Raw genomic sequence first — 14,860 nt, 5'->3', positions numbered from 1 at the left:
TTCCCTCTTGAGATTAGCCTGGCTGCTCAGCTCACTACCAAAAACTGTGTAGTACAGACTTATACCAAAGGTTGGTTTTGCTTACACCTTTAGTCCTAATTGTATGTGGTGGTCCCAGAGGGTACTGCATGCAATTCTGCCTAACACTCACCACCCCATCAGAGATGAGTCTGTGGTGAGAGTGCTTCCACTGCGGGAGTGGTTAAGGTTTTCTCCTGCAGAGGGTTTCCCTTGACCGCCACTGCATAGACTGAACTAGGGCTGGCGAGACAACCATTAGATCATCCCACTGGCCGGTGGCCGGTGGCCTGACACCATTAGCTCGAGAGCCACTCTTGCATGGGGCCCATGCGCAGACGAGCGCGAGGAACTAGGTAGACGCAGGAAGCCATCATCCCATTCAGTCTCATGGCCTTGCATATGGTCACCTGGTGACTAGCTACATAGTGAAGGATCTGGAATAGCATGCTTTGAACCCTCTCAGAGAAAGACGAGCCCGTCTTTTGTCCGAATTAGAGTCCCAGAAACTTTCACCTGGCTCGGGTTTAGACTGGATTTTTTCTCGTTGATAGAGAATCCTAGGTTGAAGGAGATTTATCGTTGTCTAGGTATTTGTTTGGCATGTTCTGTACAAATCCCCTGTTATGAGCCAGTCGTCGAGGTAGGGATATACTGAGATGGACTGCCTGCACAAGTGAGCTGCTACTACCGCCAGTACCTTTGCGAATACCCCTGGGGCTGAGGCAATGCCGATGGGGAGAACCTTGAACTGATAGTGGGTGTCCTCTATCATGAACCGGAGGTACTTTCTGTGCGCTGGCAACATGGAAATATGAAAGTATGAAAGTATGCATCTTTAATGTCCAATGTGGCCATGTAATCCCCCTGCTGCAGCAGTGGGATTACCTCAAGTGTTGTCATCCTGAACTTTTGAGGTTTGATATACTTTTTGGCATGGTCTAAAACAGGGCGCATGGTGATATCCTTTTTGGGTACAAGGAAGTACACTGAATAAATACCCTTGTTTACCTGGAGAAGGGGGACGATGGTGCCCTTTTCCAGCAGGATCTGAACTTTTCAGCAGGATGCACATGTGTTCTGGCAACAGGCATCTGCTTCTCGGTAGGTGGTAGCGAGGTGGTCGGAGACACTAAATACATTACCCGTGGGCAACAGTCTTTAGTACCCCCTGATCTAAAATCATCCCCTCCCAGGCGTGAATGAATAAAGACAGGCGACCCACCCGACCGGGGAAGCGTGGGAGTGGACCTGAACCGGCGAGTCACTGAGGTGGAGGCCGGATAGCCTCTAGGAGTAGAGTTTCTGCCCATACCGGGGAAGCGTGGGAGTGGACCTGAACCAGCGAGTCACTGAGGTGGAGGCCGGATAGCCTCTAGGAGTAGAGTTTCTGCCCATACCGTTGCCCCTACGAGAGCCTCTTTGCTTGTATTGGAAGTTACCAGAGGAGCCTTGACCGGAGGACCAGGGGGTATTCCCTGAGCCGTATTGCCCCTGGCGTGAGCAGGAGAAGGATTGGCTATGAAAGGACCGGCATGCGTTAGAGCCTCCACGCTGGAGAAAGGATTTAGCTGTGATCTGAGTCTTGTGTTCTTGCTTTGCCGTCTCTAAGGCGTCAACCGCTTTCCCAAAAAGGTTTGAATCCCCAACTGACTTGTTAGAGAGGCCCAAGTTTCAGGTTTGAACCCACAGTTTTTTAACCAGGCATGCCTTTTAAGTAGGCTACCCTGGGCGAGGGTGCATGCAGCGGTTTCAGTAGAGTCCAGTGTGTTTTTCAGTATGTTATGAGTTGTCTGCCTTCAGGCATGACCGCCAGCAGGCGTGATCGGGTGGGCTCTGGACCATCCTGAAGACCATCCTGTACTAGGCCCCACTGGACATCACTGTAACTCGCCAGTAGTGTGGTGTTATTTGCGATCCTTGTGGAGTAGGCCGCAGAGGCGGTGACCTACTTGCCCAGGGCATAAAGCTTCTTGCAGTCTTTGTCCGGAGGGGACTCTGCTGAGGACAGTGGAACCCCTGCCCTCTTCCGAGTGGTTTTAACGACCAAGGAGTCCAGAGTGACATGACTACAGAAGTAGAGGGGGTCAGAGGGTGATGTGCGAAATATTTGCTCTCAACCGAGGGGTTAACTGCCCGTGTGAGAGACAGGGACAGCAAAAAAGGGGCTAGGCGCCTCTTTATAGAATTTAGCAAAGGAATGGCTTGGCTAGTTGGAGCCTTTTCCTTGAGGATATCCTCCACAAAGTCTGAGTCTGGAGCGGCTTTGTGTGCTGCAATTTTAAAATGGCCGGCTGCTCTTTTTAAAATGGAGTTGATTATCATCTGGTCATCAAAAGGTGACAAATCTCTTTGTAGAGGAGTAGAACGGATGAGGTTCAGGTCAGCGGTATGCGTCGTGTAAGGCAAGAGCCCTGGTCCTCTGCCTGATCCCAGTCTGGGTCTTGATCAGCTGGGTCTTGATCAAAGAGGTTAAGCTCTTCATAAGAATCCACCTGGGTTAGGTCATCTGAGACATTCAATATGTCTTCTTGGTGTCCCTGTGCAGATGGGGGGCGTTTCTGCAATTTGGAGGGGATGGGGCAGGAGTCCACTTCGCTAGGTCTCTTGGGTAGAATATATCGGTCAGAAAAGTCAATGAACTGGGACTTTTGTCCAGATATTGCTCAAACCTTTCCCTAGTCCATACAGAGGAAGCTGTATGGTCAGGAGGAGGGAAGAGCTGCCCAGAAGAGGAAGATTTTCCCAATAAGGCATTAGAGAGGGGCTGGAGGGCCTCTAGCCGCCAAAATGATTTCCGAAAGGCTCTCACAGAGCTTCAAGCGCTCTATTGAAGGTCTCGACACGCCTGAAGGCGCAGTCGTCGTCGGTGACTCCACTGGGTCCTTAGGTGCTTGTGCACCCTTGGATGGTGTGTCGAGGACATTGTGTATTTTAGGGGGAACGCCTGTTAGGCAGAAACCTGTGCAGTTCCTTTAGGGAACACTGCAAAAGATTTAAGACTACAGGTGTTGGCAGTAAACCCACTTGGTAGCAGTCTGCACCACCCAGATTTACCTGGTAGCTGTGGCTGAGCAGTCAGACATCCCTCAAGAAGAGTTAGACAGTATGCAAAGTATACTCAATAGGCACCCAGACACAATAATACAAGCAAACATTGACCAGAGCTTTGGTATCAAAGTATATAATTATTTATTTAAAAACATACGGTTTGAAACACTCCAGCACTCTTATTGTAAAATATTCTAAACAGTTACTATTGTAATATATACACCCCTTTTCCTTATTAGATAAGTCACAGTAAAATACCACTTATTTTCATACAGAGGTGAGCGCTTAACTAGATTGCACTCCAATAAGTTTGTGAGAAAGGGAGGGAAAAAGACAGAATATGGAAAGGTACACCACTCTAAGATTCAGGAACACTGTTGCAAGGCAGAAGAACAAAAGTCACTGGTGAGCCAAAGTCCAAAGGCTGGGGCCCCCTCTTAGAGAGAGCAGAGCACAAATGCGCCCAAGATCACACAGTTACACTAGGCTTAGAAAGTCTTGCAGAGGGTTCAAAAAGAGTTTAGAGAGGCTTAGGAAAGTTTAGCCAGGGTGTCCCAGGCTAACCCAGGTTCGAAAACCGGGGGATAAATCTACCCCGTACAGTCGGTAGCAAGGGAAGCCAGGCGGGACACGGTACCTTAAGTGGGAAGGATCCTCCAGCGGTGGCAGTTGTTCCTGGTAGTGGGTGCAAGTTGCGTCGTCCAGGGGAAGAGAAGATCTCGACTTGCACTACCAGGGCAGAAACTAGCCGAGGAGTTTTCCGGTTAAAGGTGATACCTTTGTTTCGCGGTAAAACGTGGTATCCCGGTTGCCGGGGTGCTTGGCACAGGCAAGGCGGCCACGAGGTACGTCGGGAAAGCGAAAAGACGGTGAAACTGGTTATCCCCACCAGTCAAAGGAAGAAGACTCTCCGGCGGGAGATCTCCTCTGTCGTTGGGAAAAGTGGTGAGGCAGTCCAACAGGGCTCCACCGGTGGTGGTGTCGTGGCAGGTCGGCTCAGCTTCTCCCTCGTCGGATTCTTAGGTCCTGTGGCTGTCACTCAAACATGCTAAGTGGTGAGCCGGCCGGCTCACCACTTGGGCCAATCAGGATGGAGTGCGACTTGAGTTGCCTAGGCAACTCAGTCCAGGGTGCCTAAATTTCCCTCCACCCCTCCTAAGTACCCCAGACAGAGTGGCACCACTTTGGAGGGCTTCTGTGGAGAAGCCCGCCAAAAGGTGGAACAAAGGGCTCGACTTGGGTTGGAGTCACAGAAGAGAACACAAACGCCATTTTAGAATCAAGTTTTGGCAAAAAATACCAACCGGAGAATTAATATTAATTAAATAAACTGGCGGTATGTTCGAGGCTACCGTAAATAATTAAATAAAGATAGTAGCCTAAAACAATGGGAAATCCCATAGGAAAATATTTGCGGTTGAATATAAAAAGTAGTATCCACTGCCACCAGCCAAAACTCGATCAGAGGGGACGGAGACGTGCCCCCTCGACGAACAGACCCCGGGGCAATTGAATTGCCCCAGCCAGTACGTCCACAATATGATGGTTTGTACTGGTTCTGTTCAGAATTTAAGACTAGTAAAGTCAATTGTGACTTTACATGCCCTGGGAGACAGTAGTCAGTCCCCAGGGTATGGAGTCTATACTGGGGGGTCACTATGACACCCCTGTGTTACTGCACGGAGGGTGCTGTGTAACACACATCACAAAAACACATGAAGCCCTATGGGGTAAAAGACCCCATAGCCCATTAAACACATCTAGATTCAAAGAAACACACTCAAATCATGCCTAAGAGTGAGGGTAAAAGAGTCTCGCTCTTGGCAGGAGAAAAAAATAAACCCCAAAAATCCAGCAAAGCTGCTGGGTGACTCACTAGGTTAGGAAATTCAGCCTAAACAGAGAATTCTCCCTAAACGCCTGTTCCAGAAGGATGCCCAGTCGCGTTCCGCAAATGTGGTTGCGTGGAGGGTGAACAGCGAGATTCGGAAGGTGCCGTTGAAATTTTTGGCCATCCTGTGGCAGTCGAGCATTTCTTTGCCGACTACGAAGAGGCATTAGGGGTTGTGTGCTTGAGTACACATGGTGCATAGGTGCCCTTGTCGCCGGGGTGTGATCTCCCCATACCAGTGCTGGTGGCCTGTGTCGGGGACGGGCATCTGGGGGCACGCAGGCTCCACTGTGAAGTTGATGGCTTCCAATTCAGAGCCATCGCTGCCGACGGATTCCTCGTCTGATGCGACGGCCGGGAAGCGTTTTTCACCCTGCATGGCGTAGGCCGCCAACTGTTAGGCCTTGCACGAGCACTTGTTGTGGTCACGAGGTAGACACAGATTGCACTGGCGACGGGGGTCTTTCCAGGGAAATTAGCTGTTACATGACAGGCAGAATTTAAAAGGAGTCCTCTCCATAGCAGAGGATAGCGGTAGCCAGACCAAGAAGAGAAAGAGGGATGAAGGAAATACATTCTCAGAGAGTAATAGCCAGTGCCCCACTCTCCCTACTATAAGGGCCACGCCTGAGGGCCGAAGCCATGCGGTCGACAATCGTCGAGCAGTTGTAGATCTCGTCTGCGGCAGTAAACCCACAAAGCAGTCATCGAGAAGGTTGTCGAAGTTAACTAGACGACCATAGGTTATGGAAACGAATTTAGCAATATAAAATGCTTTTGAGCCCTGCATAAGCGACCAACTAGGTTGGCGGAAAAAAACAATCTGAGGGACCTCGACGAGTGAGGGATTTTGAGTACACTGCATGTCACGTTAGGGATAGTGTTACAGTCACACACCCATGTCGACGTCCCTTTTTGATCTTCAAAAGAAAGATGCAATACTCTGCGATTTCCACTAGATGTCGGACTATATGCACAGCATGCGATTCTAAGCAGATCCACAAGCATCAAAAATATATATACATACATACAGTAATAATTGCACCCTACGGCTGTGAACAGACAGGTGACATCCTGGCCTCTTTCTTGGACAGTACATTACAGCCTTTGTATTTGTTTGGTGAACATCTATAACAAATTTTGGTGCTGGATAGCCCTTGTGGGTGGGAACAGTATGCTATGCAAATGGATATTTCTCCTCAGTGAGCTAAAATGTGGATGTAGACCCTCCTGAGTGGGAGAAATCCCACAGAACAGGGTTTTTCACCCAATGGTCATTCTCAGTATAGGGGCTGCAACCCTTGAATATTTATAACGCACTACGCCCAAATCAACTGCAGGTCATTTCCAAAACAGACAGTTTTGCTGTGGTAGTATTTCCACATACTGCATCATCTACTTGTTTACTAGGTCTTAACATGCATGTTCAAAGCAAGAAGTGGGGCACAGGGTGTAAGGGAGCAGGATAGGCAAAGCAAAGGCGGCACAGGTACTGAGAGAAGGGTGGGCGGACCAGGCGGGAGGTGCGCGAGTCTCTGCACGACAAGCAGTTGGAGATGTGTTGGCAAGGTACACACAGGGTTAGGATGGGGAGTTGCGTGGCTTTCTCCCACATTTATGGGGAAGAGGAAGGGCAGAAGGATTTCAGCGAGCAAAGCATGACTGGAGAAACAGGTAAGGCAGCAATATCCCATAGATCCCTAGAACACACACACTAGAAGTTTACATTAAATGGTACATAGAAAACAATGTTGCTGATAACTAAATCAGCAGTTGGTAAAGAGGGTGGCGAGTGTGGTATACAATAAGAGAAGTTACACTAATCCTTTTACAGCAGAACAAGTAATCACGATCCATTTAGTGTTAGTGACTTTCACACCAGGGGCAGAGGTATGGGAAGGAGTGTTTCGTGATCTGCTGGTAGGAGTGAAGGACACAAAGTTAGATGGTGACAGAAAGGAAGGAAGTGGAAGCCTGGAACTCACCAAGAAGCTGTACCAGGTTGGGGTGTTTGATCTCCTTCATCACAGCAGCCTCCTTCAGGAACTCCTCCACCTCCATTGTATCTTCCTGGAGACAGAAGCAAAGGGGACATCACTAGCACAGCTAGGCCTAAACCAGGAACAGCTCCAATGTGAATTTATCACTGAATCAGGCATCATTTTAATACAAAGAAAATCACACATTGTTCTGCAGCCCATTTATGAGATGCAGCAAGCATCCAGAGGCAGTAAACACTGCAGCAAAAGGCAAAGTCACAAACTAACATGGAAACCAACATCCATTAGTCATGACTGGCATCACTCCAGTGACGCCAAGAACTGAGGGGACATTTACGATAAAGTGTCCTTTCGCCTCCATGTTTAATCCCAAAAAATAGTTTATGAATTCAAACTATGGTTTACTTTCACAAGCAACATTTCCGAAAAATGGTAATGACTGGTCAAACTTCTGCCAAAAAAAGTCAGAACTGCAAGCATATCCATCTTCATCATGATAGCCGTTTGAAATTGTGGGTGTGCTTGTGGACAAAGATTAAAGCATGCATGATCAGAAAGTACTTTATTTGAAATATAGTTACTTGAAACACAAACAGGTCAAGTATGTCAATCAGCTGAAACAGATTGTTACTGAGTTTTGGTTCGCAGCATACTGATTAAGCATGCACTATTTTCGTTGGGCAGAGTTGTGACTCTAAGCTGCAAGAATTAGCTAAATAACACTCCTCTACCTTTGAACATAAATGATTTTGGACCTTTAAGAGAATTCAGACCAAAAGGCAAAAAAAGTACTGGAAATTCAAACAAGCAACATTTCCTGAGGCAAGCTATGCGGGACAATGGAAAGTTATATCACCAGAAACATGTTTGTGTAAAGAGGTCTTTTACGCTATATATACACAGGGTACTATCTTCAAAGTGGCCAATACTGAATCATTAGTCCTGGTATTCAGGACTTTGTATCGCTGGCTTAACTTTGTGTATTGTCCAAGGATTTTTCAGTACAAAGAGTTTGCAAAATATTGGTTGCGTGCTTGTAATAAGATGGAGTCAACCAAACAATATAATTTGAACCCAGTAGTAAATGCAAGATTACATTTTGATATCTAAGCTTGCTGGAGAAGTTGGATTGTGCTTCCGGCCAAAACAGAATGTTTACAAAAGTTATTGTAGCCCAGTGGGAAAAAAAGTAAGTTAACATGTTAGTCAATCCACCATAAAATGACGTTACTATAATATGAAGTACTGAATGGAATACAGGATACACATGCAAGCTTATCCATCCTTTAAAAAGTACTGTTATTTTAACTAGTGTAACTCAATTATGGTTACAGGAGTGTTCAGTTACAAAAAAGGTGTACTGTGTAAAACACGATTGCAATGGCAGTGACGAATAATTACATAAAAGGAAATGAATCTGAATGTAATCAGTATTTTTAAGATCTTCCATGAGCCATCAGAATGATCATGGACTAATGCCGCATTCCTAGTTCACGTTGATACTTATTATGTAAATCCACCGCCAACAAATCTACAAAATATCTTATGTGGCCAGACATCAAATATCCACCTTGAGGGTCTTGACAGCAACTGTCAGGTTGTACTTTTTCCACACGCCAACATACACTTCCCCATATTGTCCACCTCCAAGCTTGTGCTTCATAGTGATGTCTGTGCGCTCCATCTCCCACTTATCATGGATGGGAGATACCCCATAAACTGTGGGTTTGTTGCACTTGGGGGCTGGATAGTGCAAGGTGGTCACAAGTCCATCCGCAACTGTGGAGTGATGGTGAACCAGCTCCGCCAGAGTGTTAAAGCGGCTCTCTGAAGTAACATAGACCTACGGGAAAAACAATTAGCTTTCAATTTAGCACTTTGAATATTGTATTTGAATGCAGAATCAAATTATTTGCAATCTGTGTTTAGAACATAGCTAAGTCATGGTGTTACATGCCAACCCTAGAACGCCTCTTGCCCTCTCCGACGCCTTCACACGTTTGCCCTTTGAAGCAATGTTAAAAATAGCAGGTAAAATTCAACCAGGCCTATTCACAGTGTGCGGATTCCATATAAAAAACAGCATGCTTCCATCAACAATAATTGTTTTGTATATCTGCTCCTGATCATCCTGCATTACATGGCACAAACTGAGAGTCTGTTCCAAATCACTTAGGAGATCTCATGAAAAGAAGTGTCCTGGTGTAGCTCATAATCGCCCCTTCTTTTCAGACTTCTATTATGGGCCTGTAGAGTTTAAGAACAAAGTCTGATGAAATATCCCAGTAATCTTGGACCCCTGTATGTTGTTTAATATCACCATGTCCCATCATGCCGCCGATTCCCTAAACATTGAGATGGTTTGGAATCACTATTTAATTCTGGACGAGTTCAAGTAACAGATTGCCTGCCTATGCCTCCATCTTTACCAGGGGGTGGGGTGTAGCTATTCAGAAATGTACACAGTACGACCGGTGAAACACAATCCATTATTGAGGGACACAGTCTTGGGGCACACTATAAAGTAAAAGAAAAGTAGGAGTGTTTGCCAGTTTGATATCCCCTTGAATATCTGTTGTGCTCCTCCTGAGCCAGTTTGATGCCCCCTTGACTATCTGTTGTGCTCCTCCTGAGCCAGTTTGATGCCCCCTTGACTATCTGTTGTGCTCCTCCTGAGCCAGTTTGATGCCCCCTTGACTATCTGTTGTGCTCCTCCTGATGCTCATCGTAGAATGGTTATCTTGCACAAATGTAAAGTATTGTCAAAATGAGAATAGCAAAGAACCTGTACATGCCCATAACAGTCACAAGTCACAGTATCCTCCATCCACCCACACACCCTTAGCACTCTTCAATTAATAGAGCTGTGTCATTGCATTTATGTCCAACAAAAAACAACACACCTATTTGTTACCTATAGAGCATGAATATAATTCACCACATAAAGATATGTAAATCTGCAATTGTTGTGTTGCCCTTGGATCTTATTGCAAGTTATTTGATGATTGAGTTGGCATGGGGGTTGAGGTTGATTGTTTTACTATGTAATTTGAATCATGCAACGTGTTACTGAACCGAATAGGACTGCATATAGAATTAATGTATATAATGCTAATTCGCTACTGGTAAGTACGGAATCACGTGTCTATTAGCCACAACGAAGGGGTTTCAAGTGCTTCAGTTCTTCCGCTTAGGAACGTGGGAGAGCCCGGTGAGGCAGGCGGGGGAGGGCCAAGGGCCCAGGCGAGGCAGGCGGGGGAGGGTCAAGGGACCAGGCGAGGCAGGCGGGGGAGGGCCAAGGGCCCAGGCGAGGCAGGCGGGGGAGGGCCAAGGGCCCGGGCGAGGCAGGCGGGGGAGGGCCAAGGGCCCGGGCGAGGCAGGCGGGGGAGGGCCAAGGGCCCGGGCGAGGCAGGCGGGGGAGGGCCAAGGGCCCGGGCGAGGCAGGCGGGGGAGGGCCAAGGGCCCAGGCGAGGCAGGCGGGGGAGGGCCAAGGACCCAGGCGAGGCAGGCGGGGGAGGGCCAAGGGTCGGAAGGGGGTGGTGGAGGAGGGAGGCAGGGAGAGAGAGGTAGAGGTGGAGGGAGAGTACTGAGGGCGGGATAGGGAGGGAGGAAGAGGAATAGAGAAAGAAGAGAAAGTAGAGGGAGGGGAAAAACGAGGGGGGAGAAAGAGGGAGAGAGGGAACATGAGGGAAAGAAAATGAGGGTGGAAGAGAGCTAGGGAGAAAGTGTTTAAGGGAGGGAGTGAAGAAGGTAGAGTGGATGGCAAGAATGGAGGGAATAAGGGAGGGGGAGGGAAGGAGTATGTTTCTTACCTGTGACTCCTGTTCTCCAGAATTGGAATATTTCATAGATTCACATGCTGTGAATATTCCCCGTCAGGATGGGAACCCTTGGTTAATTTTTTAGTCCCCTTGCCCTACAGAAGAAGAAACTACATTTTATAGCCTATCCCCCTTGTTATGGGTGCTTTTGGTCCAATGGGACCTCGAGTAACTGTAGAGTAGACCCTCCTCTTCCTCTTCCCTTCACAATCTAACCCTGTGGAACTGGAAGTCACTGGGGTGCGATGGATTTTTCCCTTGATTGGGTGTAAGGAGGATGCATGTGAATCTATGAACGGTAACAATGCTGGAGAACAGGAGTTAAAAAGGTAAAAAAAAAATACTCCTTCTCCAGCACTGGATCTTTCACAGATTCACATGCTGTGAATAGATTACGCAGCAGTACACAGGTATAGGAGGTGCCCGACGGGGAGGGTTTGGGGGACAGGGGACGTTAGAATCCAATATTACCAATTTTTCAAGGTTCATACCTTACTGGAACAGGCGTTTCAGAACTGCTCTTCCTGTTCGCACTTCCTCGGCATGTTGTTTCTCCAGGCAGTAGTGCCTTGTGAATGTATGCAGCATCGCCGAGGTCAGCACCCCTGACCACCATGCCGCTGTTGCTCTTGTTGAGTGTACATGAGTGGGAGCCCGGAGGGTCTTCCCCGCGGATTTGTGGCTGAAAACAATGGCTGACGATATCCATCTTGTTATGCTTTGTTTGGAGAGAGCATTGCCTTCTCTTGCCGGCCCATATGCCACGAACAGTAGTGCCGAATGTCTGAACAACTGTGTTCTGTCCATATAGTGTTTTAACGCTCGCTTAAGGTCGAGCGAGTGCAGGGCCACCTCTGCTGTTAATAAAGGCTTGCTGAAGAATGTCGGCAGGGATATGACTGAATTTTTATGGAATTCCGATGGCACCTTGGGGATGACCCGAGGGTTGGTCATGAGAAGCACCCTTTCTCCTTGGTACCTCAAATATGGGTGGTTGGTAGAGAGGGCCTGTAGTTCGGACACTCTCCTCGTGGATATAATAGCCACTAGGAATGCGACTTTCCAAGATAAGAAACATAGTGGTGCCGAGGCCATCGGCTAAACAGTTTTCGCTTCAACCCTGAGAGTACAGTGTTGAGGCTCCACTCTGTTAGTCGTGGGACATTTCTGAAGAGGAAATGTTTTATGAGCCTTTGCCCAGAAAGGGACTCGCCCTGGTCCTTTCTGGTGCATCTTGAGAGGGCCGCCAAATGCACCTTAAAGGAGTTGTGCAATTGGCCCTGTTTGACTAGGCCTAGCAGATATGGGAGGGCTTGCTCTGGCATTATCTGAATTGGGTTCCGGATACCCCATTTGTCGTGTTTCGCACCTGTTGCAGAATCGCTTCCACTTTCTTTAGGCAGTACGATTTGTTGGTAGAGTTCACCTTAGCTGCCTCGATTACCTCTCTACAGTCCTGGGGGATGTTTAGGCCTCCGAACTCCGCAACTTCAGGAGCCACGCCGTTAGGCGCATCAATTGCAGGTTGTGGTGTAGAATCTTCCCCTTGCCATGTGTTATCAGGTCTGATTGATTGTCGAGTGGGATTGTCTGCGGCCAAATGGATTATCTCGGAGAACCAGGTCTGGCGGTGTCAGTATGTAGTGAAGAGAATCACCTTGCAGGAGTATCTCTACATGGTCATCAGCGTTCTGCATATAATCGGGAACACGTATGCGAGGCCATCCCATGGAAAAGCTAACACGTTTCTCATGGATCCCTCTTGCGGTGTCTTGCTGGCGTACCTGAAGCATTTCTTGTTCTGTGCCGTGGCAAATAGATATATTGTCGGCCAACCCCAGCGGCGAAGATCGATTGGAGTGACGTCTGATTGAGCTCCCATTCGTGGTTCTGGGACAGCTGCTTGCTGAGGCTGTCCGCTGTTTGTTTGTAGACACATGTCGGGTGAAATGCTTGGTTGCTGATATTGTGGGTTATGGCCCAGTGCCATATCAGCTGCACCTCCCTGGACAAAGTGTTGGACCCGGTACCCCCCTACTTCCGCAGGTAATACATTGTGTGGTATTGTCTGAGGACCATGGCCCTTTGATTTTGTAGTACCGGGAGGAAGGACTTGAGTGTCCAATGAACCGCTTTCAGTTCGAGCACCTTTATGTGTAGGGATATCTCCTGGGGCATCCATAACCCATTGATGTGTAGATGGTCCAAATGAGCGCCCACCCTTGTAGGTAGGCGTCTGTCACCAGCATCTTGGTGTAGGATCCTGAAACATCTTTGCTTAGCAGACATTGGGTTTGGCTGCCCACCACTGAAGCTGAGAGTGCAGTCTAGGAGGGATCTGAACCCTGTCTCCCCATGACCCCGTGGTTTGCGACCAGTTGGCTGCCAGGAACTCCTGCAGCGGCCTCATGTGAAGCCTGCAGTGTGGAATTAGTGGTATGCACGAAGCCATTGTTCCGAGCAGTTGCATGTATTGTCCCACCGTTTTGACCTTGTTTGGTGTAAAGGATTGCAGTCGAGTTTTGAGGATGTTTATCCTGTCGCTGGATGGGCACTCTCTTGACTTGTGTGTGGAGAATTACGCCCCTAGGAATATGGACGGCTGTAAGGGAGACTTTTTGTAATTGATGGCGAAACCCAGTGTTTGCAGCCGGTCCACCACTGCTGCTATCAACCGTAGCACCCCCTCCTTGCATGGCGATCGTACAAGCCAGTCTAATTAAGGGTAGGCGTGGTGCTCTGGTTTTCGCAGGCTGGCCGCCACAGGCGTGAGGAACTTTGTGAAGGCGTGTGATGCTGACTTTAGTCCGAATGGTGGAACTCTGACCTAATAATGCTGGTTTCCGACGGTGGACCTGTGGAACTTCTGGGTGGATAGATATGTGGAAATGCGCATCCTGGAGGTCCAGTGACGCAAGGAAATCATGGTGCTGCATAGCTTCTATGACCTGTTGTAAAGTGATCATGGTAAACTATTGCCATTTTATGAACTTGTTTAACTTTCTGAGGTCTAGAAAAGGCCTCCAGTTTCCGTCAGGTTTGCGGACTACGAAGTACCGGAATACACTCCCTTACCCCTTTGATGTTTGGGGACCTTTGCTATGGCTCTTTTCTATAGCATGAGCTGGACTTCTTTCAAGAGGGCAGCCTTGTGCGCCTGCGTTTGGTGGCATGGTAGGGACGCGCTCATTTGAATTCCAACAGGTGCCGTAGCGTACCACATCGAGCACCCACTTGTCCGTTGTTATTGCGTCCCAGACACTGGCAAATCTGAAGATTCTCCCCGCCAATGCGTTGTGTGTGCGCGACTGTCATTGTCAAGGTTTCCCCTGCCGTCCTCTTTGGGATCCAGACGGTTGCTCGCGGTGATGGATCTGGCGGAAGTCCTTCGACTTTTGATACCTCTTGTACGCCCTTTTGTACCCCTGTAATATGTTTAACCTTTCTGAAAACTGCCACCCATTGTAGGAGGAGGCTGTTGATTTTCTGCCGGATGCTACTCTGAATTGACGAATATTGCGTCGGTTTTGAAGGGATGTTAGACACCGGTCCATATCAGTGTCCATTTTTATTGCCTTGAGGGCCTCGTCGATCTAGGGACCAAATAGCTCCTCCCATTCCAACAGCATATCTACAACCTTATGCTGGACGTTTGGCCGGAAGTCCGTACAGTGGAGCCAAGCCAACCTTAGGACTACTCGATCTGCTTAAAACCGGTCTGCCAGGTCCACTGCCATGGTGATCCCTATGTTGGAGGCATCTTCACCTTCTTTCAGTTTTGCCTTTGCCACCTTATACTTTTCCTCAAGATGGTCTAAAATTGATGCACGTTTATGCTGTATTTCTCAGTCGTATCTAGCTATGATGGATAGGGAGTTAGCTGCTTTCACTGTTGTGGCACCAACAGCTACTTTCCAATGGTGTCCTGTTTGCGAGCCTCAATGTCCAGAGGGACAGCACATTTTTGCTCGTCGGACTTTGCCTTCTGGCCTGAGCCTGCCGAAAACACTGACTCAGGTGACGGTTGAGAGGAGAGGCATTTTGGGGCCGGGATTGTGAATGGTTGCTTCATTGACTTT

The 14,860-nt window shown here is 48.2% G+C and overlaps 1 protein-coding gene across 3 annotated transcripts in view; it reads right to left on the bottom strand.

Moving 5' to 3' along the window:
• The window catches only part of ABL2 (ABL proto-oncogene 2, non-receptor tyrosine kinase), a 537,261-nt gene that overhangs the window by 251,962 nt on the left and 270,439 nt on the right, over positions 1 to 14,860 (bottom strand). For all 3 annotated transcript variants that reach the window (XM_069641390.1, XM_069641389.1, XM_069641391.1), the window contains exons 4-5: positions 8,531 to 8,803; positions 6,946 to 7,030 (exon numbers count right to left, since the gene is read on the bottom strand). In XM_069641390.1, coding sequence (XP_069497491.1) covers positions 6,946 to 7,030; positions 8,531 to 8,803 — 358 coding nt within the window. The remainder of the gene's footprint in view (positions 1 to 6,945; positions 7,031 to 8,530; positions 8,804 to 14,860) is intronic.

The sequence above is a fragment of the Ambystoma mexicanum genome, chromosome 1q (assembly GCF_040938575.1).
Source record: "Ambystoma mexicanum isolate Mex_15411 chromosome 1q, UKY_AmexF1_1, whole genome shotgun sequence".
Classification (NCBI taxonomy): domain Eukaryota; kingdom Metazoa; phylum Chordata; class Amphibia; order Caudata; family Ambystomatidae; genus Ambystoma; species Ambystoma mexicanum.
This window is presented reverse-complemented; position numbering and strand designations above follow the sequence as displayed.